At 37.7% G+C, this 26162-nt stretch overlaps 1 protein-coding gene across 1 annotated transcript; it reads left to right on the top strand.

Moving 5' to 3' along the window:
• Window positions 1–922: 922 nt before the first annotated feature.
• Window positions 923–1450, top strand: LOC113312531 (nucleolar transcription factor 1-like). The gene has a single exon (XM_026561279.1). It carries the CDS (start codon window positions 923–925, stop codon window positions 1448–1450), a length of 528 nt encoding a protein of 175 aa, XP_026417064.1.
• Window positions 1451–26162: the final 24712 nt, after the last annotated feature.

The raw sequence follows: 26162 nt of genomic DNA on the forward strand, positions 1-26162 counted from the left end.
TCAGTCGCCGCCGCCCGTTGCCGATCACCGTCCGACCAAATTACGGCCTACGCCTACCAGGTAAGTCTGATTTTTTTTTAACTGTGAGTTCATGAGTTTTCCATGAGTTATTCAAAACAAAATTTTATGTATGCATGCATGTGTAGGTTTCATGAAGAAATTATTTTAGAAAACGTATGCTCGTTTGTTCGCTAGTTTAAGAAACAAGCAATAATTCCTAGTACGAAAGAGATACATGAATCCTTGAATAGACATCATTGAGTTACAGTATAGAAATTTTTTTTTATGAGTTTTCATGAAAATCCAATTTTTTTTTCAAAGCACGAACTTTCACACCAATACCTTTAGGAAACGTATATTCGTTCCTAGTTAAAGTAATAAACAATAATCCTAAGATTTTCGGAAATAAACATGCACCTCATGATAAAATTATTTATGAACTTTCAAATTTTTATTTGGAATATGTGGACCTTTGCGAAAATAGAAAAGACCCTCGTTTCATAGATGAATGCTCATTCGAGCAAAAATAAGGTTTTTTTTTCTTATTAACTAACGTAAAAGAAAAAAAAAATAATCATACGTGAGTTTGTTTGTTTTTTAAAATAATTTTTTGAGTAATTGTTAGAGATAAACAATTGTATTTTATAATTTTATGATGTGTGTTTGCGGTATAAAATCATGGAACGTTCACATGAAGAGTTTATGTGAAATGTTCATAGTTTCGTGAAAAATCAGGTGTTTGACTTTTGAATGATGAATTTTGCTCGTCTTTGCAGGTTTGAAGAAACGAGCAAGTTTTCAGAGTTTTACATTATTATCACTAAGTTCGTGAAATCGTAAACAGGTAAGAGTTGAGAGTTACCATTTTTGTTGTGAATTCGATATTAGCATATCTGTAGTTTTGTGCTTCTGGTTCCAGATAATGGTGACTTCCAGCAGCAGTGATTATGATTATTCTTCTAGCTCTTCTGAAGAGTATTCCAAGATTTCTGCGGCCAAATCACGTGCTAAGGAGATAATAAATAGCATGCCTCTCGATGATCTGAAAGTTACTCGTGATGAGCTCTTGAAGAGGAAAGCTAGGGAGGAGATAATAGCTGATTATCGGGAGAAAAGGCGTAGAATCCAGCGGAAAACACTAGAAGCTGAGGAGAAACTCGGATCTCGTCCTGATGGTGTAGCCTCAGACTCAGATGCCGAAGAAGAGGAACCCGTGTGGGAGCCAATGGAACGCAGAAGTAAGCCATATCCACCGCACAAGGAGATTGAGCGACTGGTTAAGGCTGATCTCCAAGATGAACGTGATGAAGAGGACCACCGGGATGAAATATATGGTGATCTCGAGGAGGAAAAATTCCCTAGTTCGGACAGTGATTCCGAGAAAGAGTCTGAAGAGGATTCCATGAACGATGATGATGATGACGATGAATACGACGATTCTGACGATTAGTCTTGCTTGCGAATATTTCTGAGATCATTTATTTTTTGTTGAAATAGATATTACCCCATTATTTGAGCGGTTTGGATGTAGAGATATTCAGAGATTATTTTTTATATTTTTTTTAAAAATCCCTTATCTCATCTTCCATCCCGTTCTTTGCATGCCTTCGATTGGATGAACCCATATTCGCTCGTGTGAAAATTAGTCGTGATCTTTGGGAGTATAACTGCACGAGAAAACTGAAGAATCATGATTCGCACAAGTCATCATTTTCTGTTAAAATATTGACTGTGGTTGGTTGGACTATCAGTCCCCAGTCCCTAGTATTGTCGGTCTTCTTCCATATCTCCAACGGAATCTAGTTTGAGATCTAGAGTCTCAGTAGAAATTGCAACTGATTTGACCGTTCATAGAAGATAAGTATCCACCGTCTTCTTTTTGGACTTTCAAAACTTAGGGTTTTTTATTTATACGACACATGTTCTTCTGCTCCTGTATATTTATCAGAAAAAAATTTGATCACGGTCATACCTCTCATTATCACCATGTCTGGTAGCAGTGCTTCTTGTCAAAACAGATCTCCGGTAAACCATGAGGTTGGGACGTCCATCTAGGTAAGTTGCACACTTTCTTTTATTTCATGTAATCATAATGGCTGACTGAAGAAAATAATTTGTTGCAGGGAAATCAGGGGAATCGACTTCCTTTTTCCTCTTATAGTTTAAGGCCTAAGCGGACTGTTAAAGCTCTTGCTCGTTATAGGCTTGCTCGTGCTACTGCTGGAACATCTGTGAGTCTCTCACCGAAGATTTCTTTCGTTCAAGAGTTTTTCCAATTTCACTGAACTTGAATGTTTCTGCAGGTTGATGTTCATGTCGTCGTCGATGCTAGGAAGAGAAGAAATGGAAAGTCTGTGGTTGCGGCTGATGATGATGATGATAACAGTGCTGACGAAAACTCAAACAACTCTGTAGATGCTGACTCCAGGATTTCTGTTCGTGAGTACCTAGCGGCTGGACTCCCATTCGATACTCCCATGGTCAACATTTGCCCGAGAAATCATATCGTTGGCGGTTTCATCGTTCCTAAGTGTCACACATCCCTTTACACTAGAATTTGGAGGAAGTATGGGCATATTTCTACCACTGAAGTGTGGAGAGGTTTTTTGCCAACTTTATTGACTACAATTGCAGGATTATTTCCCATTATTGACGAGATGAACAAAATAAACCTGCGGGATGTCAAAAACGAAGAGTTGCACAGATGGGATGATATGATATCGAACTGTGAGGTATTTCAGTTCAATATAAGCTGGCTTCGTCGTCGACTCGAGATCATTAAGGTTGATAGAGCGGCTGCTGCTGCAAATATGATTTATGCTATGTCTGCCATCATAGAAGAGGAGAAGGCACTTGCTCTGGAGTCGGCAAGGGTTGAGCAAGTTGTCCAGAAGTTGAGAGTGAGAAATGAAAATTTTCAAAAGAAGCTTGACATGTCTTTCAGTAAGAACTATTTATTGTTCGATGGTTTGCTCTGAATAAGCGTTTGAGAGAGATTTTTCTCGTGAGATTGAGACTTGTTTAATAAAGTAGATGACTGGAAGAATTTCGTGAGATTCATGAAAATGTTGAATTTGAGTGAATGAGCATATTACATACTCTTTGAAGGAATAAAAATTACATTTTGAAATTTAACATATTGTTTAATGATCGTTTAAGCATAGTATGGCTTGAGCCACTTGCCATTGATGATGTTTCCTTCCACTCCTCCATTAACAGCTAAAATTTTGTAATACCCACTGGATACCGCCTTGATGATTACATAAGGCCCTTCCCATTTCAGAGAGAACTTGAGAGCGGACATGTCTTGTTGAATATGTTTTGCTGTTTTCGAAATATTCGAGGTCTTACCATTTTGTTGTATGCCTTGGAAACCCTTTGTTTGTAGGTTTCCACGTATTTTTCCACCTTGGTCTATAGTTGAACCCCAATCAGTCTCCCACTGATCCAAGGTACAATTGTACTCCTACGCCTCTGATCCCAGCAGGATACTGCATATTTGATTCCCTTAACTGATCTCACCCACAACCAAGAGTTGCTGCAACCCAAAATCGCAGACTTGATAATAAACAAATCTGTCTCACACAGAAAAGTCTATCAAAGGATAAATATGTCTCCCACAGATAAACCCTAGGTTTTGTTCCGTCTTAAGATATGAAATCAAGGTGAACAAGAACCAATTGATAATCCGGTCTTATATTCCCGAAGAACAGCCTAGATTAATCAATCACCTCTCTACAATCCTTTCTGACTACGCAGGCGGTTTTTCGAGGAATCACAAACAGTGAGACGAAGATGTTTGTGACTTCTTTATCTTTCCTATTGGAGAACTCTCACGATCTCAAGCCAATCAAAGATTGTACTCGTACGATAGAAGATGCAAGATCAGATCACACAACTACGATAAAAGTAGTATCGGTTTGGCTTCACAATCCCAATAAAGTCTTTAATTCGTTAACCTGGTTTTAGAGAAGAAAACCAAAGGTTAAAGGAGAATCGACTCTAGCGAGCGCACTAGTATCACACAGACGTGTGGGGATTAGTTTTACGCAATGCTAGATGTCTCCTTTATATACCCTTCAAATCAGGGTTTTGCCTTAGTTACAAAGAAATCCATATTCACTGTTAGATGAAAACCTGATTTAGATTCAAGCTAATATTTCTCAACCGTTAGATCGAAAACTTAGCTTGTCACACACACTTGGGTAGACGTTTACTGGGTATGTGATAATCATGCCCAAACGTGTACGTGTATGTTGGTTCAACATAGTAACTAAAAAGGTTAACCATATGAGCATTTCATATTAACCTTGTTCTTCTTCACCATAACTAGTTCAATTGACTCAAATGAACTAGTTAAAGAGTTGTTCAATTTCTATGAGATCTTATGTAACTACACAAGACACAATTGAAACAAAGATGATTCGATTCGATTGAATCGGCTCATGAACTTTATAGCCACGGTTTGCATAAAACATTCTTTAGTAATTTAAGTTTCATGTTCAGAGCACATCTTTAGATCATAACCTATTAAGCTCACAAACAAGTTCGCGGACTTAAGACAACCGGTGGAGTTTTCCAAACTCAGCAGAAAATCTCGGCAAAGAGACTTTCGCCAGTTCGCGGACTAGGTTCCCGGACTGAGTTCGCGGACTTACACGCAAACGAGTTTTTGGAAAATCCCAGCAGAAATTCTCGGTACAAGAACTTCCGTCAGTTCGCGGACTGAGTTCGCGGATTGGGTTCCCGGACTTGGAAAATCCAACCGGTTTCTCTCAATCAACAAAGTTCGAAAACTTCGGATTAAGGAGTACATGGTTATGTAATCTAAACTCTCATTCCAATCATTGAGACATTCTCAAAGGACGTTATATAGCCGTTATTCAGAGACTGTTTCGCATCAGAGCAATTATCATAGTAATTGAAACTTGCATGACTTTCGTCGCTATGTGAATATAAACTTGATCAAAGTGAAACGCTTTACCAACACATGATTTCGAGATATAGATAGGCGAGATATACTCGTCTCGAAATATCAAATGTGTATGATCCAGTCTATATAGCATACGACTTTTGTCTCATAAGAAGTAGGAGATAGAAGAGATATACTTTTGAGTGATAGATAAGTTCAAGTCTCCACATACCTTTTTGTTGATGAAGTTCCACGGTTTCTTGAGTAGATCTTCGTCGTTGTATGATGAATCGCCATGAAGTCCTTGAGCTCAAATACACTTTTCTATCCTAGTCCGAGACTTAGCTATGTAGGCTAGAAATCAAGACTTATAGTTTTGATCACTAACATTGACAAACATGCTTGAGATAGAAACGCATGCGAGGTCGACCAAGCTATGCTCTAACAATCTCCCTCTTTGTCAATTTTAGTGACAAAACTATTAATACATATGGAATACAAAAAAGATAAACTTTAGTGGCTCCTATTCCATAGTCTAATCTTTAACGTTCCCTGAAATCTTCGTGCTTCCAAGTACTCCAATGATCCCAAAGGTTGTAAGTTTAGCATCACCGTTGTTGAAGATCCGTAGATATAACAATGAGAGAAATCGAGATTCTCGATCATTATTATACAGTGTCATAGTATTATCATGTAACATCAAAGTCCAATTGTATCACGACTTTAACAATAATACTATGGTGATATGTATCACTTCCCCTTAGTCAATACTCCATCTCGATCATGGAAACCACTCCCCCTTACACAATGATCCAAAAACCATATGTATTTGTAGTGTGAACTACAATATTTCTTCCCCTTTTTGTCAATAAAATTGGCAAAGGTACAAGAACGGGATCATAATGAAATTTCCACAAGAGACATTTCATAGACTAAAAGAAAAATACATACCAACTTAATTTAGATGCAATCATAAAGCCGAAGCTAAATGCATTCACCAAGGAGTTTTAAGATACAAGATAACCCCTATAAAATTCCACAGTCGCACACCCCGCAAGATATTACCATTAAGCACAAGTTCAAAAGAACTCTCCCCCATTTGATGTCATTCCCGAAAGAACAACAAGAGCGACCTTAATTTCGAAAGAAAAGAAGGATTTTTAAATTGGACACCAAAAACCATAAAAATGATTTTATATATCCAAAACTCAACCAAATTAATCACAAGAAAACCCATGATTAATTTAATTGGAATACACAACTAAATCAAACCACAAAGTGATCTATTTAATTGAAGGTGCTCAACATAAGTAAACTTACGGAGCTACGACTAAGGTAATCATACGGAGACGACTAACTTAATCGTTCACATACTCAACATAAGGAAAAGCCTTACGGAATATACGACTACATCAACCAACAAAACATGATTAGTATAACCGTTCATATACTCAACACAAGAACTTGTGGAATATATGAAAACTCAACTAGACTAATTACAAGAGAACTTATGATTAATCTAATTGGAATACAAACAACCAAACTAATCACAAAAGTAATCAATTTAATTGTCAAAGGATTTGCTCGACAAAAGAAGACTTTCGGAGCAAATAACTAAATAACCAATCAAGATGATTAATTTAGTTCATAATGCTCATCATATAGCATCTTATGGAACAACCAACAAAGCCAATAAGAAAAATCGACTTAGTTGTATCGTGCTCCACATAAGACACACAATGGAGCCTTCACGGTAAAACATAACAAAATGGATCAATGAAGATCAATACCGTGGATAACATACAAGGATCTATTCTATTTTCCATCATAATGACATAATAGACTTTATCCTCGTCAAACAAAAGATTTTATCCTATTTTCCATCAAATAAATGACTGCATAGCATAACTTTTGTAATTTTCAAAAGTCCATTCGTCCTTTCATTAATACGAATACCAATTCATGAACGACTTTACTTTTGACATCATATGGGACCTTCAAGTTCACGGACGCAAACAATACATATCCCATAATCAAATTGCAAAATCACAAAATCATAATGATCAATACTGCAATAACATCCTCCTCCAAATACTTTTAGAATTAAAAACCAATAAACCTAAAAAATAACATAAGAAGATGAAAACAAAAATATCTATGTGTAGTCACAATCATCGCTATTGAAAGCACTAGTTATTCTTCCAACTAATCCAAAAGAAGACATACTAGGTATCTACACTTCTTGAAAATCATTTCACTTACCTTGAATATTGTTCACGTATTCCCTATATTCTTCAAGATCATCTTCGATTGGGTCAATCCTTGATTCAATACTATCCATTTTCTTCTCAAGTCTTTTGGAAGAAACTTCAAGTTCATTTTTCAGACACGAACTTGTTCCAAGACGAGATTCATGGTTGAAGAGAGCTTATCAAACTGAGAGACAGAAGGGTTCTCATCAGAGGAAGAGACATGTTTGTCATAACACATCTCATTGTCGGAAGAATCGAAACGAATCTTCTTCGAAGGAAATAGAACCGTCCATACATCACTTTCTTTACTTGAAAGACTAGAGGAGGACATGATAGAGAAGATGAAATGAGAGTGCTGAAGAGGTAGAGCTTTAAAAACAAATACATGTGTAGAATTCCCAGAAACACCCTTTTTACCCAACCCTAACAGAAGTTGGTTATCCAAAAAGCTGAAACCGTTCACGAACAAGACCTGGTAAAAGCACAAACAGAAAATAACAAGATTATATTACAGTCCTCTTGTATATCATGATTCTTGTATAAGAGGAAGAGAACACAAGAATCATTTTTCAACAAGATTACTGAGCATAAGGCCTCCAATCCAAGGTTGGACTGGGATAATCTTTGCAAAGAGAGAAACCATCCATTCCACTAGGTTTCTGCTTATTCAAAGGAGATTTATGAAGAACTTTCCTATCCATTTTAATCACAGTTTTAAAAAACTTGACTGCAGATCTTTGCAAATCTTGCACCGTTTTTGAAAACACCTTTTGATGAAAGGTAGACTTCCTTTTCTTTTCCAGCATACAACGGTTAGCCAGGCAAGACTGTTTTTTATTTATCGTGCTAAGATGATCCTTAGATAAACTCAAATGAACAGAGAGATTTGTTAGATCCTTTTTCGAGAAACTCCTGGAGTTCAACACAAAGTCAGGAGAGGTTTGTTGACCCAACTCATGAGATACAGACGGACATGTCATGAATGAATCATGAGAATGATTTTCAGCAAAAAGACTGTGAGAGCAATCATAGATTTCCTCATGACAATAATCAAGAGTATTCATCCATGCTTTAGTTATCTCTCTTACCTCCGTTTCTGGATCTTTCGAAGTGACTTGAACACTTTTATAGCACGTAAGACCAGTTTCCTTAGTACGGATTTTCTGGATATTCTTATCCTTTACATTGACTAACAGAGTTTCTTTTTGAGACTTTCTTTTGCTACGTCTGAGTATTTTCTTAAGTTTCTGTATAAACATAGACAACGTAGAAATAAAGCAATTCTCACTTTTATCGTTTGTCAATTTAGGACGACAGGTATTACAATCAGGAGAAGTGACATGATTGCTAGATAATTGATGGTCATTTCTTGACATGTATTCACGATCGAAAATCCTAAGTTTTCCGACAAGTGTGTTTCGCGAAAGAGTATTAAGGTTATTTCCCTCAACGATGGCATGTCTTTTGGATTCGTATCTAGATGGCAGCGATCGGAGGATTTTCATCACAATTTCCTTTTCAGGAATGGTCTTACCCAATGCACATGATAAAAATTTCAGACAGTTTGTGATAAAAATTGTCAAACGATTCTTCTTCTGCTATATAAAGGTCTTCCCATTCGGAATTAAGGTTTTGAAGCCTAGCTTCCTTTTCACTGTGGTTACCTTCAAATACGCTTTCTAAAGTATCCCAAGCTTCTTTAGATATGGTGCATGAGGCCACATGATGTCGAAGATTTGGGGTAATAACATGCAAGATGGCGTTCAGCCCGTCGGAGGTTTGCCTTGCAGCAATTAACTCGGTAGCATCATACATAAAAAAATCTTTAGGTACAAATGCATCTCTTTCCATAACAACGGAAGTTTCATAGCCATTCACAACATAGATCCATGATTGGAAGTCACGCGACTGAAGAAATATGCACATAGCAGGTTTCCACAATAGGTAGTTTGAGCCATTGAAGACTGGTGGTACGTTTACAGAGATAGCACCTTTATCCATAGAGTCAGATCGCTACAAACACTGACTTGTTAGGTCTTCAACGTGTTTGCCCGCTCTGATACCAATTGAAAAAGCGGGGGTCTAACAACACCACCCAATATTTCACTTAGCAATCTGTATGGACTAACTCCGAAATACTTTGCTAGAGAATCAACTAGACAGTCAGACTCAATCTAGATAAAAGTATCTCAAGGAGTTAATATCTCTCTCTTGATTTGATTTTTACTCAATCTAAAATCAATAGAGAGTCTTTATCAAATACAAGGAATAACTTGGACGGTACCAAAGACCAATGTCCAAGGATCAATCAATATCAATCAACAACCAAAGGTTGTATTTCCAATTGATGATCACGAACCAACAACCTGTATTATTTCAATTATATAAAATATAACACGGAAAAGAAATAACACAGACACCGGAAGTTTTGTTAACGAGGAAACCGCAAATGCAGAATAATCCCGGGACCTAGTCCAGATTGAATACACACTGTATTAAGCCGCTACACACACTAGCCTACTCCAAGCTAACTTTGGACTCGACTATAGTTGAACCCCAATCAGTCTCCCACCGATCCAAGGTACAGTTGTACTCCTACGCCTCTGATCCCAGCAGGATACTGCGCACTTGATTCCCTTAGATAATCTCACCCACAACCAAGAGTTGCTGCAACCCAAAATCGCAGACTTGATAATAAAAAAATCTGTCTCACACAGAAAAGTCTATCAAAGGATAAATTTGTCTCCCACAGATAAACCCTAGGTTTTGTTCCGTCTTAAGATATGAAATCAAGGTGAACAGGATCCAATTGATAATCCGGTCTTATATTCCCGAAGAACAGCCTAGATTAATCAATCACCTCTCTACAATCCTTTTTGACTACACAGGCGGTTTGTCGAGGAATCACAAACAGTGAGACGAAGATGTTTGTGACTTCTTTATCTTGCCTATCGGAGAACTCTAATGATCTCAAGCCAATCAAAGATTGTACTCGTACGACAGAAGATGCAAGATCAGATCACACAACTATGATAAAAGTAGTATCGGTCTGGCTTCATAATCCCAATGAAGTCTTTAAGTCGTTACCTGATTTTAGAGAAGAAAACCAAAGGTTAAAGGAGAATCGACTCTAGCGAGCGCACTAGTATCACACGGACGTGTGGGGATTAGTTTTGCACAATTATAGATGTCTCCTTTATATAGATTTCAAATCAGGGTTTTTCCTTAGTTACAAAGCAATCCATATTCACCGTTAGATGAAAACCTGATTTAGATTCAAGCTAATATTTCTCAACCGTTAGATCGAAAACTTAGCTTGTCACACACACTTGGGTAGACGTTTACTGGGTTTGTGAAAACCATGCCCAAACGTGTACGTGTATGTTGGTTCAACATAGTAACCAAAAAGGTTAACCATATGAGAATTTCATATTAACCTTGTTCTTCTTCACCATAACTAGTTCAATTGACTCAAATGAACTAGTTAAAGAGTTGTTCAACTGCTATGAGATCTTATGTAACTACACAAGACACAATTGAAACAAAAATGATTCGATTCGATTGAATCGGCTCATGAAATTTATATCCACGGTTTGCATAAAGCATTCCTTAGTAATTTAAGTTTCATGTTCAAAGCACATCTTTAGATCATAACCTCTTAAGCTCACAAACAAGTTCGCGGACTTAAGACAACCGGTGGAGTTTTCCAAACTCAGCAGAAAATCTCGGCAAAGATACTTTCGCCAGTTCGCGGACTGAGTTCGCGGACTTACACGCAAATGAGTTTTTGGAAAATCCCAGCATAAATTCTTGGTACAAGAACTTCCGTCAGTTCGCGGACTGAGTTCGCGGACTGGGCTCGCGGACTTGACAAATCCAATTCCTCCTGTTTCTCTCAATCAAAAAAGTTCGAAAACTTCGGATTAAGGAATACATGGTTATGTAATCTAAACTCTCATTCCAATCATTGAGACATTCTCATAGGACGTTATATAGCCGTTATTCACAGACCGTTTCGCGTCAGAACAATTCTCAAAGTAATTGAAACTTTTCATGACTTTCGTCACTAGGTGAAGATAAACTTGATCAAAGTGAAACGCTTTACCAACACATGATTTCGAGATATAGATAGGCGAGATATACTCGGCTCGAAATACCAAATGTGTATGATCCAGTCTATATAGCATACGACTTTTGTCTCATAAGAAGTAATAGATATAAGAGATAGACTTTTGAGTGATAGATAAGTTCAAGTCTCCACATACCTTTTTGTTGATGAAGTTCCACGGTTCCTTGAGTATATCTTCGTTGTTGTATGATGAATCGCCATGAAGTCCTTGAGCTCAACTACACTTTTATATCCTAGTCCGAGACTTAGCTATGCAGGCTAGAAATCAAGACTTATGATTTTGATCACTAACATTGACAAACATGATTGAGATAGCAACGCATGCGAGGTTGACCGAGCTATGCTCTAACAACTGCGATTCTTGCAGAGGGAATTTTGATTTCAGCTGGGTGAATAACATCAGCTCCATAGACGAGAGAATATGGTGAAGTCCTGATTGAGCTTCTTGGTGCAGTGCGGTAGGCCTACAAGGCCATGGGAAATTCTTCATGCCACGTTCATGGATTGTCATGAACTGTTCGACTAAGAATCCGGATCAAGGTTTTCTTTGTGCTCTCGCTTGTCCGTTTCCTTGGGGATAATATGGTGTGGAGAAAATCTGTTTGATTCCGTATTCCTCGAGCAATTCTGCAACATGTTTGTTGGCAAAAGGAGTTCCATTATCCGTGATGATATGTTTAGGAACACCGAACCTGCATATGATGTAAGATGAAAGCTACAATTGTGACTCCAGTGGTGCTTCGCAAAGGGATAGCTTCGACCAATTTGGTGAAATACTCAGTTGCTGTGATGATGTATTCATGCTGCTTCGAAGATGTTGGATTGATTTTTCCAATGGTATCCAATCCCCAACTGTAGAAGAGCCATGGACTTCTCACAGAATGTAATGGAAGACAAGGAGTATGGATGAGGTTACCATGAATTTGTCATTGATGACATCTCCGAACATAAGCAGCCACATTGTCTTCCATAGTTGGCCAATAATACTTCTCATGAATTTGGAGAAATAATTTCTTCTTTCCTTGGTGTTCACCTTCGTGCATCTCTTTCAAGATTGTAGGAATTTCATGCTCGGACAAGCATCTTAGGAGGTTTTGCGATACAAAATCCCTTCCAAGTATACAAAACGTTTGGCCCTCTGAATGAGTTTGATCGCTCCTTTCTTTTCCGATGGAAGACTGTTGTCACGAAGATATTTTATTTAAGGTTCTCTCCAGTCCCCAGTGTGGTGGATCATTAGAACCTCCAAATGATGAGGTGCGTCTGAAAATTGGGACAGGACCCTTGAAACATTCTCGACTGAGCCTCCGTGGAGGGCCAATAGTACCCGAGTCTTTGAAGCCTTTTGTAAAATGTGACTACCAGGGTTTGTTCGCATATTTTCTCATGTATGCGTTTGAGTTTCTCGCTCGCTTCCACATCTCCAAGGCATCGTGACAAGGATCCATCAGGATTGTGATAATATAATGCCCCATGCAGCAGAAAAAAGTTCTTCAACTCCTTGAGGCTGATTTTCCCTTCTGTAAGAGAGCTGCTCAATTCATGAGTGATGGGTGCCCGCCAGCCACTCGATTAAGCATCTTCAACTTGGGTAAGCCAGGTGGATGATACAGAACGTCTTTGCACAGTGATGGACTTCTCTGACCCTTCAAATTGTAACTTGGACGCAAGAGTCGCTATACAATCAGCGTGTCTGTTGTTGGTGCAGCCAGTATGCACAATGGTTGCATCAACAAAATGATCCAACAGTCGTTGTGCTTCCACTACGGGAAAAACATTTATCTACAACTGTAACTTGACAACTCGTATTTTTAAAGTTGTGAAAGGTGGCATGTTTTACTACATTTATCAAATAATGGTTGTCAAAGTTAAAAAACGTCAAACTCTTAGGAAAAAGAGGACCAAAGAGTAGTAACGAGAATCAATACCACAACATTTTGTGTGCAAAGAGTAGTGACCACATTTAGACTTTAACTACTCATAACGTAAAGATAGTGAATAACTATATAACAACATTCATAACCGTTGTTGAAGTCAAACAAAAATATTGTTTCGAAAAAAGCTGTTGGAGAGATTCGAACACAAGCCTACTACGCGTTAGTACAAGTCATCAACCATCCTTCCGTATTCACAATACTGGTAGATTTGTGTTTTGTTTTTTGATCTCTATTCACAACAATTATAAGGGTTGTAAAATGAAGAATTAACTTTGAAAAAAATGAAGCTCGAGAGAGTGGATTCCAACCATCTTTCCACAGTCACATGTGTGGTTATATTTTACTTCTATTTCTATATGTAAATAAATTTCAGTTGAGCCTTAAAAAAAAGGCCAGTGAATGCAGCCACTATGCCTGAAACATACAAGGCATTCTCTGCAATCACATTTCAATCAACACTCATAGTATATATATATCTCCAGTGAAGTGCCAGATTCATGCAAGTTTTGGTGAAGCAAAGATCAGTCCTGAAGAAGTTGCAAATGCTCACAGTTCTGAAGTATATTGACTGCAAAAAAAGGAACACATTGACTGCAAAAAAGGTCAAATGCATAATTAGATACCAAAGCATGATTTAAGTCACCAATTTTTGCACATAACTACAGAAAAACTGCAATTAAGTAACAAATCCTCTTTTCTCTCCTCCTTTATCCGGGCTTGAGAACGACAATGAAATGATATATATATCATTTCAATGGCGGAGTTAAAAAGGGGGGTTCATCTCAAGAGAAACAGATATCATATCATATGTACCAATAATATTACAAGTCATAAAGTGAAACAAATAACATGTCGTTTTAACGATAAAACAACTCCAGACCAAAAGTACAGCAGAACCAAAATGAAACAAAAATAATACCCAAATTCAGTAGAAATGAAAAAAGTAAACCCACCATCAATGGCACTTCTTTTTCTTTTTCTTATTCTTCTTGTTCTTCTCCTTTATCGGAACCACTAAGATAGGTTCAGCATCAGTTCTTGCATAACTCTCAATCTCATCATCCATTTGTAAGCCAAGAGTTGAAGGATCCACTGGATGGAAACTTGTGTCTTCTTGTTCATTGTATTCCTCTAATTCATGGAAACCCCTAGGTGGTGGTTTCAACATCACAAACCAATTAGATGTATCTGACTCTCGAGAATAGAAAACTTGCCGGGCTTGTGACGCTAAAATGAATGGATCATTCTGATATTGGTTCTTATGCTGACGTAAGTTTACCAATGTATAGCCTTTTCTAATCTTGACACCAAAATAGGTGTGAGCCCAGTCACATTTGAATATGGGAATCTGAAACATATGCTGGTAGTCCAACACGATAATTTGTTCTAAAACACCATAGAAACCACTTATTTGTGACTGTCCTGCAACTAAAGATTTTGATTCAATTGAAACACCACTGTTTTGTGTGACTCTTTGAATATCCTTCATAATAAACCTTGACCCTTTTATTTCCAAGCCTTTATATGATACACAATTATCTAAAGGACCATATGCCAACCATTCTACTGTATTTGATACTGATATGCCTTGACTAATTTGCATTTTAACCTATAAATATAATTTAGTTAGCAGAACACAAGTGATCACAGTAATGGGCGCAAGCTGTTTTGGGTAATGCAAAAAACAAGTACTACTGGCAAATGACCAAGTGGTAGTGCACATACCTTTTGCCGTATCCAATCTGCAAATGTCTCTGAGTGTATGAAAAGGAGTTGGTTTCCATCACTGGCAGTATCAGAAGATCTTAACCTCATCCATGTGCATTCTAATAAGAAAAAACAGTAATATGAAAAATATTCGTAAAGGTATTATAACTGATAACAATTTGAAATGAACATATAATGTCATACTTAGGTTCTATATGGGTCAATTACTGATGTGTTAAAAAACACATATCTATGAGTGATATTTAGCATATCACTACCAATACACACTCGAGCATCTTTAGAAAGAGGACGCCCTGCCAGTGTAACATGTTGAGTGTCTTCATTACGGCTCTGATCTACTCCCCCTTCATCTTCTTTGTCTGCATGAACATTACAAAACCTGACGCATTTCATTCCCAGGTAACACTCTGCTATACATGCTTCAGGTTGTGCGTAATTTTTTTATGTATTCTTTGAATGTCTTCATATACCTGCGACAGACCAACCTTTAATTATTAGAACATTGCACTTAAGTTGTTTTTTCGGTTTACATGAAACAAGAAAATAGAAGTGTTAAAACTAATGAAACAAGTAATACCTTTCAAATGGATACATCCAACGATATTTTACGGGTCCACATAAACGCACTTCTCGAGCTAGGTGAATTGTCAAGTGTACCATCACATCAAAAAATGATGGAGGGAAGAACATCTCCAACATACAAAAAGTCTCAGAAATTTCTTCTTCAAGTTCTACTAATCTATCGAGATCAACTGCCGTTTGGCATATTTCGTTAAAATAAGAACATAACCGATTAACCGCAGTACTTGGCCCATCAGGTAAAAGTCCCTTCAAAGCTACATGTAATATCTGTTGCATAAGAACATGGTAATCATGAGCTTTAAGGACACCCAAGCAACCATCTTTCGAGAAATGCCTCCTAAGATCAGAACTATACCCAGATGGAACCTTCAAATTTATTATCCTATTATAAAATATAGCCTTCCCTTGTCGCTCAAGTTATATGGTGTTGGTGGAAGCCATGTTTTGCCATTTTTGAGTGTTGGATGCAAGTCTTCTCTAATTCCCATACTTTTCAGATCATTACGGGAGTTTAAGCCATCTTTTGTTTTAAACTTTATATTCAATATAGTACCAATGACACTCTCACAGACGTTTTTTTTCCGTATGCATAACATCAATATTATGCCGTAGTAACAAATCCTAGGAAGGAAGGAAGATAATAATATCAATATCTAGTTCATGTGATAATATTTTGAATATCCAAACACTATATATAAAGACATTCTATTTACATATTCATACCGGGTAGCAGATGAAAAAGAGATGATTTACATATTCATACCGTTTAACAGATGAAAAATAGTCTATTTAGATATTCAAACATGCCAACATGAATTTGAGGTTAGAACTTACCTTCCAGTAAGGAAAGTCAAAAAATATGGACTATTTTTTGAATATCGGATGGTCAACTTCATGTGCACTAGAAGTAGCAGCAGCATTCGAACCAGCATCAGTAGCAACTGCCCTTTTCCGCTTCCCACACTTAGAATTACCGTCATTTGCATATGTTGCCGCACTACTCTGAACCTTTTTCTGGTTATTCTTTTTATTTTCCTATATCTTTCATTTTCTCCGCCTCGTTCTGCTTCGCTTTCCCACAATCATTCACAATATTGCTCTGACGTTCAAAGGCCACAGCACCAGACATAATAGGTGGCTTTTCATTCCTCTCAATATCTCCATCAAACATGGCTTTCTTCTTACTAGATCGAAGATGATGATTATAAGGTAGAAATCTCCTATGATTCATGTAAACAGTTTTACGACTAAACTGCAACCAGGTCGAAAGAGTATTATCACCACAAAGAGGGCAGGCTACCTTCCCTTTATACGTATATCCAGATAGATTACCATAAGCAGGAAAATCATTTATCGTCCACGTCAATAATGCCTTCTAGTTGAACATTGTGTTAGTAAATTTATCATAAACCTCCACGTCGTTATCCCACAACTCAATCATATCATCTATCAGTGGTTGCAAGTATATATCGATGTCTCTACTTGGTTGTTTCTTTCCTGGAATCAACAAGCTTAAAATAATATTTTCGGCTTGCATACACTGCTGAGGAGGAAGATTATATACCACAATCAACACCGACTAACAACTGTGGGATGGGGAAAGATCGCCAAACGGATTAAATCCATCAGCAGCAAGCCCAAGACGCAAATTACGCGATTCTGAAGCAAACTCGGGGAACTTTGTGTCTATGTGATGCCAAGCCAAAGAATTTGATGGATGATGTATCTTCCAATCTTTACTCTTATGCGTCGCGTGCCATATCAGTTGCTGAGCCAGCTCTGCTGATTTATACAATCTCTTTAATCTCGGCACAATGGGGAAGTATATATCTAAGCACCTTAACTGGTATCTTCTTTTTGGTCTTGTCTATCATGTCATCATCTTCCATGTTAGATGTATCTTCCTTCCTCCTAGAATAGTGACATTTAGTACATTCATCTGCATCTTTCAACTCTTGTCTGAACAAACAACAATCACTCTGACATGCGTGTATTTTCTCATAAGTCAGTTTAAAAGCCTTCAACAACTTTTTCACTTCATATGTTGATTTAGGAAGACAATGACCTAGGGGAACATTGAACCAGTTGTCTTGAGAAGTTCATCAAAAGCTTTCCGAGATACACCATTTACCATCTTGTGCCTATACAGATCAATAGTGATCGATAGCTACGTGTGTGTAGTGCAACCAGGGTATAAAGGGAAGTCAGCCTCTACTATCTGGTTTTCCAACCCCTCGTCATGCATAGTATCCTGACCCATATCAATCGGAGAATTACCTTCAACATTAGCTTCTGTCCACATCTGATAAAAAGTACGTCTTTCTCCCTCTTGATCATGAACATCATTAGAACTATTATCCTTCTCGCCGTGAAGAACCCACTCTGTGTAAGTAGGATCCATTCCTCGTTTTAGCAATTGAAGATGAATTGTACATGGAGGAAGTGGCTCAGCAAGATTCTTACAATCAACACACGGACAACTAAACTTAGGAGGATTTCCAAGTTTATCACGAGCCATATCTACGAACTTTTGCACTGCATCCTGGTATGCAAGACCAGCCCTACATGAAAGATGGATAAATTTAAACACGGTGTAGACAACATGGCACAACAAACCAAAGTAAAGAATGTAATATATAGAGTCACTTAAATCTACATTCAGGAAGGATTCGTAAATGAGAATATACGATGGAATCTTACCCGTAAATGGTTGGATTCGTCGTTCTTACGAAGTTTCAGACTTATTCTCGAGTCCAGGTTTCGATTTCGGACCCAGTTTCTTTCTCGAAGTTGACTAATTTAGGGTTTGCTCAGCGTTTCTGAGAATATACGATGGAATCTTACCCGTAAATGGTTGCATTCGTCGTTCTTATGAAGTTTCAGACTTACTCTCGAGTCCAGGTTTCGATCTCGGACCCAGTTTCTTTCTCGAAGTGGACTAATTTAGGGTTTGCTGAGCGTTTCTGAGAATATACGAAACAATCTTACCCGTAAATGGCTGGATCCGTCGTTCTTAAGAAGTTTCAGACTTATTCTCGAGTCCAGATTTCGATCTCGGACCCAGTTTCTTTCTCGAAGTGGACTAATTTAGAGTTTGCTGAGCGTTTCTGAGAATATACGATGGAATCTTACCCGTAAATGGTTGGATTCGTCGTTCTTACGAAGTTTCCGACTTATTCTCGAGTCCAGGTTTTGATCTCGGACCCAGTTTCTTTCTCGAAGTGGACTAATTTAGGGTTTCTTCATGGTTTTATTGTAAATGTTTGTAATCCAACGAACCAAATTTAAAGAAATCAAATCCCAAGCCAATCTAACGGTCACCATCCTTGTTTGGTTGTACCAAATTTTGTGTTTTCTTCTCAATCCGTATGCTCCTTTTTAAACCAATGAAAATGTCCCATTTTTAATCCAACGAACCAAATTTAAAGAAATCAAATCTCAAGCCAATCTAACGGTCACCATCCTTGTTTGGTTATACCAAATTTTATGTTTTCTTCTCAATCCGTATGCTCCTTTTTAAACCAATGAAAATGTCCTATTTTTAATCCAACGAACCAAATTTAAGGCAATAAATTCTCAATCCAATCTAACGGTCAGCATTTACCAAATTGTGTTTTATTCTCAATCTGTATGCTCTTTTTCAAACCAATGAAAAATGTCTCATGTTTCCCACCAAAAAAGCCCGCCCAAATTTTCACACATCCTTCTAGATTTTGACTATTGACCATTGACCAAAACATTTTTTTCTCCGTCAGAAGAAATAAACCTAACTATCCAAAATTTTCACACAACTCTTTTCTTTCTCTTCCTCTTTCTTTCTCTCTGTCTCGGCAACTCAAACTTAGAAAAACTTCAAAGAGAAAAACTTCATCTCAAACCCTAATCAATCAGACACTCAGAAAAACTTCAACTCAAACTCAGAAAACTTCAACTCAAACCCTAATCAATCAGAAACTCATAAATCTCCGCTTTAATCTCAGGTATAAATCTCATCTGAGTAGAGATTCTTTTTTTCGTTTATTGTTTGATTTCTTATTAGCCTTTGAATTGTGGGTTTATTGAGAGTTGAATTTAGAGTTTTTAACTTTCTTTGTGTTCGATTTAGGGTTTTATTTTCTTACCGAGTTAGGGTTTTTTACAACCGATTCATATGTGGATTGATTTAGAGATAGATTTAGTATTCATCATGTTTCATTGGGTTTGATTTTTAGTTTGATTTTGAGTTATTTTCTGACCTGAGTTAGGGTTTTTGTACAGTACCGATTCACATGTTAATTGATTTATAGTTTGATTTTTGATGAACTGAGTATATGTGGATTGATTTAGGGTTTTATAGTTAGAGTTATACAGAACTTTGATTTATCTTTTACATTCTCATTTCCAATTTTGTTTGATATCCATGCTTGTTTGCAATATGATTGGGTTTATTCAGTTTTAAGAATGACTTTTTCTCATTTCCAAGTGAATCTGCAAAACCTACTGGTGGGATTACTGAACCCCAGGCTCATTCTCAACTGAGAATTGTGCAGGGCTTCAGTATTCCAACCAACAGGTGTCACTTGGTGGATTGTTTCCTAGTTTGATTTGGGGTTTGATATTTTCTTTGTGTATGATTTAGTGTATTCAGATTTTACAAAATTTATATATCTTGGTGGTTAATGTTGCTTGATTTTTTTATTTTTTCAATAGATATATGTATGAGAAATCTGGTGGTTAAGGATTGATGAGATGTAGAGCACTCTATTTCTTATGAGAGAGACAATTGCTTCATTCTTAAGCAATCAACTTACTCATAAGAAAGTGAGTGCACCAGCTCATTTAAAAATCCTTCTAATTTGGTATCAATATAATGTTTTCTTGATGTTTGCTAGATTATATGTGGGTGTTCCAATTATGCCAGATGAATTATGTATTGGTGGTCCAATTATGTAAGAAGAATTTTGATGTTTTTGGTTTCTAATTTTGGACTTTTTAATTCTGTTTTTGTAGTAGCTGTACGTGTGGATCAAAAATGGTGAAGAACAAGACCAAAAACTATGTTCCAACTCCCAAGAAGAAGGTAAAGACTTATCGTCAGCATATAATTCTTTGTTTAGTGTAATGATTTACCATCTTCTTTTGTTTGACCTATTTTAGTTTATGTCGCAGGTTAGCAAGGATGCCAAAACTGTCCAGTCTGTCCTATTACCAAAGAATAAGGTACTAAGACATCTCTTATAGTTTACCAAACTATCTTGATTCAAATTCTTTTATTTGTATAACTAAATTTATTTACCAAACTCGTGTTATTAACTTATTTAAGTTGCAGATCATTTTGAAAAAGAAGCAGAGTTCGCAGCCTTCAAAGTCTGAAATCAAACAAACAACTCCTAACAAGAAGAAGAGTTCAGAGCTACCTGCAATCCAAGAATCTCCAAATCATTCACCAACTGAACATGAAAAGACACAAAGACGGACATCCCCTAGGTTTAAGAACAGGTTAGAGGAACGAGATCATACTGCTGAAAAGAGTACTCCAACACGATCATCACCTAGGAAAAGGAAAGGTTTAGCTGAACCGGAAAGCGCTGCACAATCTGAACCAGTCCAGTACACATCAGGATCATCTCAAATTGCACGCTCCAAGGAAGTTATTGAGAAGGAAAGGACAGTGAAGCGGAAATTGTACCATTCAGACCCATGTCCCAATGTGAAAATCAGGAATCCAAATGATACCTTCTCTGATATGGTTGAAGAAGAAGAAGAAGAAGAAGAATATGAAGATAAAGAGGAAGCGGAACCAGAGAATATTGTTGCTACTGAAGAGAGGGACGGTGAAGACAAGGAAATGGAGAATCATAAAGAGAATGACATCGCAGCAAATGAAAATGAAAAAGGAGATGAGGTATAACTCTTTGTGTCGCTGATTTAATTTAAGTTGTTTCTTTATGGTAGTTTTTTAATCCACATTTAACTCTTTATGATAACTGTGATAACACTTAGGTTGTACAAGGAGAAGAGAAGAGAAAGCGCGTTCCTCGTGGCCCAACACGGATGGCTTCACTAGGGCTAACTGAGGACAAAACAAAAAAGCCAGACAAGGTCACTATTATCTTTAACAGTAAAGATCATCCCATTGGTGACCCTTCCGTGCAACTTGCAAATGTGTTGGGAGTTTTAGTTAGGCGAAACATTCCATTAACTTTCAAGGACTGGAGAGTGGTCCCTAAAGAAGCCAAAGCTAATGTATGGAAGATTGTCCAGGTAATTTCTTAACTCTTCAACTTTTTACCGTTATAGTTATTTCAACCTTCAATATTAATCTCAACTCCTTCACTGTTATTTGCAGATGAGGTTCATTGTTGATGATTTCTACAGAGATTACTATTATGGGAAGATGGGTTGTTATTTTAAGGAGGCTAGGTCTAGGAAAGCAGGCAAGATATTAGCCCTTGATGAGTTGGAAGAAGAAGAAAGAGAGAAGAGGATAAAAGAACTTAAACCACAGAACATGTCAGACAATGAGTGGGAGGAGTTCGTTGAAACTGTTTGCTCGGAGGAATTTAGAGTAAGTTTTTATATTATATAATTTTTTAAGTTAAGTCCTTCTACAGTCATTTTGTTGGTTATGTCTTGTTACTTAACGACATTTCATTACTTTGTCAGGCAAAAAGACTCAAAATGCAGGAAATCCGGCAGAAGCATACCACCCCACACACGATCAGCAGGGAAGGTTATGCTCGTCTGGAGGCAAAAATGGTATGTTCATTATGTGTTTGCTAGTATGAATGTTTAAAAACTATGTGTGGATTTTTTTAACCAACTGAATTTACATTTTGTTTGCAGCAAAAGGAGAGGAAGACTATTGAAGAGATTGATAGAGTTGAATTGTGGATAACGGGTCACAAGCAGAAGGAAGGAAAGGAACCAAATCCAGGGGTTCTTGAGGCTTTTGTGAGGACCCAGGAGACTTATTATTTCTTTGTTTATGCGATTCAATTCATAAATGTGACTAATTATGTTTAACACTAATACATGACAAAATTGCAAGAGCTGAAGCAGATGCTGGTGCTGATATTGGTGGATCATCTGTGACATATGATCTTCTTGCCAAAGCTCTTGGTGATGACAAAGCAGGCCGACTCAAAGGAATAGGGTTTGGAGCGACAAAGACAAAGATGGTTATCAAGTCCCATTATAAGAAGATCATTAACGAGTGTCGAGAAAGTATGAAGGAAATGAATGGGAGACTTATGATGTTAGAGGTGAAAATTTTATTATTGATGTTGTATTCTTTTCTTAGCTTACGAATTCAAACTTGCCCCTTATACAGCTGGTTTGATCTTTATATAGGAAAGGAGCTCGAGATGTGTCTGCTTCCATGATGGATCACTATTGCAAAATGCCAGTCCAAATGTAAGTCTGTTTACTTGTTTCTTCTTTGCATTATGAAATTTTTTTCTCTTTACTTTATGTAAAATTCTCTTGTAATTGTGGTATGTTTTCTGTAGTCTGGAAATGCCAGTAACAACCATGCTAGCGCTAGCATTTTCCGTGAAAATGACAGTCCATTGAGCAGAACAAATGTGGTTCCACAGCCAGTGGGAGTGCCAGAGAAGAATAGAGCTTGCAGGTTACTCAGTTGGTACACTGAGGGAGAGATTGTGGCTGATGCAGTTATTGCTGAAACGGATCCAAAGAAGTTAATCCATGGAATGCCAATAGGTTTTGGAGCTTACAAGGTATCTGTGAAAGCTTCTCGTGTGGATGATGCTCTTCTCTACAGGCAAACCAATGAGTTGAAGTGTATCCATGATGCTATAGGAACTTACATCTCACGGGCCAAGGATCTGATATTGCTTGACTAGCCATCTGACTTCTTAATCTTCTTTGGGAGTGTTTCAGGACACTTTCTTCTTTTGCTGCTCTTTTTTGTGTCACTGGATATTTTGAATGGTCGAATGGTTTAGTGTTTGAATGATCTAAAACTGGTTAGGTATTTGAGGGGTTTAAGTGTTTGAATGAATGCTGGTACATTATTTTAATGATGAAATGGTTTAGTGTTTTAATGATCTTAAACTGGTACATTTGGATGAATAATTCTAGTATATTTGAATGCGGTCGCCAATTTCATTTTTCTTTTTCACTGATGATAAAGAACCACAACTGTTATAAAAGCTTGTAAGTGGATTGTAGTAAATGTTTCTGCTACACGTAGCTTGGTTGTCAAAGATTTGACATACAAATCTAACAATACTTGTCAAGTAAATATTTGCAAGTCTTCCTGTTGTTGTCAAATACTTGAGATACAACTCATACATGGGTTGTCAAGAAAATAACTTGCAACCCTTCATTTTGTTGTCAAATACATGAGATACAACTCATAAATGAGTTGCCAAGACAATAACTTGCAACACTTTTTTTGTTGTCAAATACTTGAGATACAACTCATACATAAGTAGTCAAGGAAAGTGACATACAACTCTAGTAATTGTTGTCAAAGAAAAGACATACAACTATGACCATGGTTGTCAACAAATTTTCTACGACAACAACAAGTGTAGTGTAGTAGTTATTTTCACAACACATATATGAGTTGTATTAGTAAAAAAAAGAAAATTTTGAAAGACATTCACAACTGAAGAAAGCATTGTACAAAACTAATCGACAACTATGTTTACGACTATAACTGAAGGCTTGTAAATATTTGAGGATTTTCTACAACCCCCCCCCCCCCACCCATGCAACTTATCGATATACGTCGTCGTAGATGTATGACAACTCTTCTCGGGAGTAGTTTATCACTGTTTTTCCCATAGTGTTCGGCCCTGAATGGAGCACGTGCTACCTCTTTGAGAGAGTACACGCCATTCATTGACCAGCAACTTTGAGTCTCCTCTTATCTCCAGGTGCATCGCTCCTGCTTGCTTGGCCAAAGATAATCCCAAGAGGAAAGCTTCATATTCTGCCGAATTGTTGGTGCAGTGGAAATCCAGCTTGAATGAATGTGAGAATACTTCACCGGATGGAGATATTAGTACAATGACCGCACCGCCAGTATCATTTCTTGGAGTGGCGGATCCATCAAAGTACAATAGCCATGTTTCTTCCTGAATGATTGAGATTTCTAGAAATTCACCAGGCACTTCTTCATGTAGCATCGTGATGTCTTCTCCATGGGAAGCAGCAAGTAAGTCTGCAACTGCTTGCCCCTTGATTTCTTTAGGCGGGACACATGCTATGTCAAACTCTGACATCTGAAATAGCCACTTTTCCGGTATTCCAATCAAAGCAGGCTTTGACAGTAAGAACTTTATAGGATCATCTTTGGCCACCAGCACAACTCTAGAAGATAATGCTTGAATCTCTGAATTACGTGAACCAATGCTAGGCATGCTCTTTCAGCCTTTGGGTATCGGAGTTGGGCATCCCTCATTGTGCGACTGAAATAATAGATCGGGCGTTCGATGCCTTCTTCGTCTTCTTGAGCGAGGAGTGCTCCAATAGCAACATCACTGGAGGCTGTGTAAAGTATTAGTGGTCGTCCTTGCACCGGAGATTTCATGACAGCAGGTGATAGTAATATTTGTTGTATTTTATGGAATGCTTCTTGTTGAACGGTTGTCCATGTAAAACTTGCTCCTTTCTTCAGCAGAGGAGTGAATGAAGCAATGAGTTGGGCCAATCCGGGAATGAAACGCCGAATATAATTTACCTTTCCCATGAAACTCTGAAGCTCTTTCACAGTTCGTGGAGGAGGCATGGTAGTAATGGCTTTCGTCTTGTTTGGATCGACCTTGATTCCTTTTGCAGTAACCAGAAATCCAAGGAACTTTCCAGAAGAGACACCAAAATCGCACTTCAGAGGATTCATCTTTACTTTGTATTCTCTGCATCTTTCAAAGACCTGCCTCAGAACGTCTAGGTGGGGTACTCGAGTCTCCGATTTCACCACCACATTATCAACGTAGTCTTCTACTTGCTTTTGGATCATGTCATGGAATATTGCAGTCATGGATCGCTGATAAGTGGCTCCTGCATTCTTCAGGCCAAAAGGCATCACTGTATAGTGAAAGTTTCCAATGGGAGTTCGGAATGCGGTCTTGTTAGCATCGTGCTCGTACATCTTGATTTGGTTGTATCCATTGTAACCATCCATGAATGAGAACATGTCGTGACCACTGGTTGCATCAACAAGAATATCAATGTTTGGCAATGGAAAGTCATCCTTCGGGCAATACTTGTTCAGGTTCCTGAAATCCACACAACATCGGATGTGGCCATTTTTCTTCTTGACTGGGACAATATTTGCCAGCCACGTTGGATGTTGAATGTGTTTGATGAATCTTGTTGTTAGTAATTTCTGGATCTCCACTTTAATTTTTTCCTCAACCTCGTGTCTGAACTTCCTGGGTGGTTGCTTGACAGGTTTGGATTCGGGAGTGATGTGGAGATGATGAGTGACCAGTTTGCCATCTAGGACGGGCATCTCTTCGTATGTCCAGGCGAAGATATCTTGATATTTTTTCAACAGACCTATCAATCCTTCTCGTTCCTCATATGAGAGAGCATAACTGATTAAAATCGACCCTGGGTTTTTGTCTGTTCCGATGTTGATAGTCTCAAGATCGTCAGTTGTGGAA

Source organism: Papaver somniferum, chromosome 9 (genome assembly GCF_003573695.1).
Source record: "Papaver somniferum cultivar HN1 chromosome 9, ASM357369v1, whole genome shotgun sequence".
In the NCBI taxonomy this organism is placed as follows: Eukaryota; Viridiplantae; Streptophyta; class Magnoliopsida; order Ranunculales; family Papaveraceae; genus Papaver; species Papaver somniferum.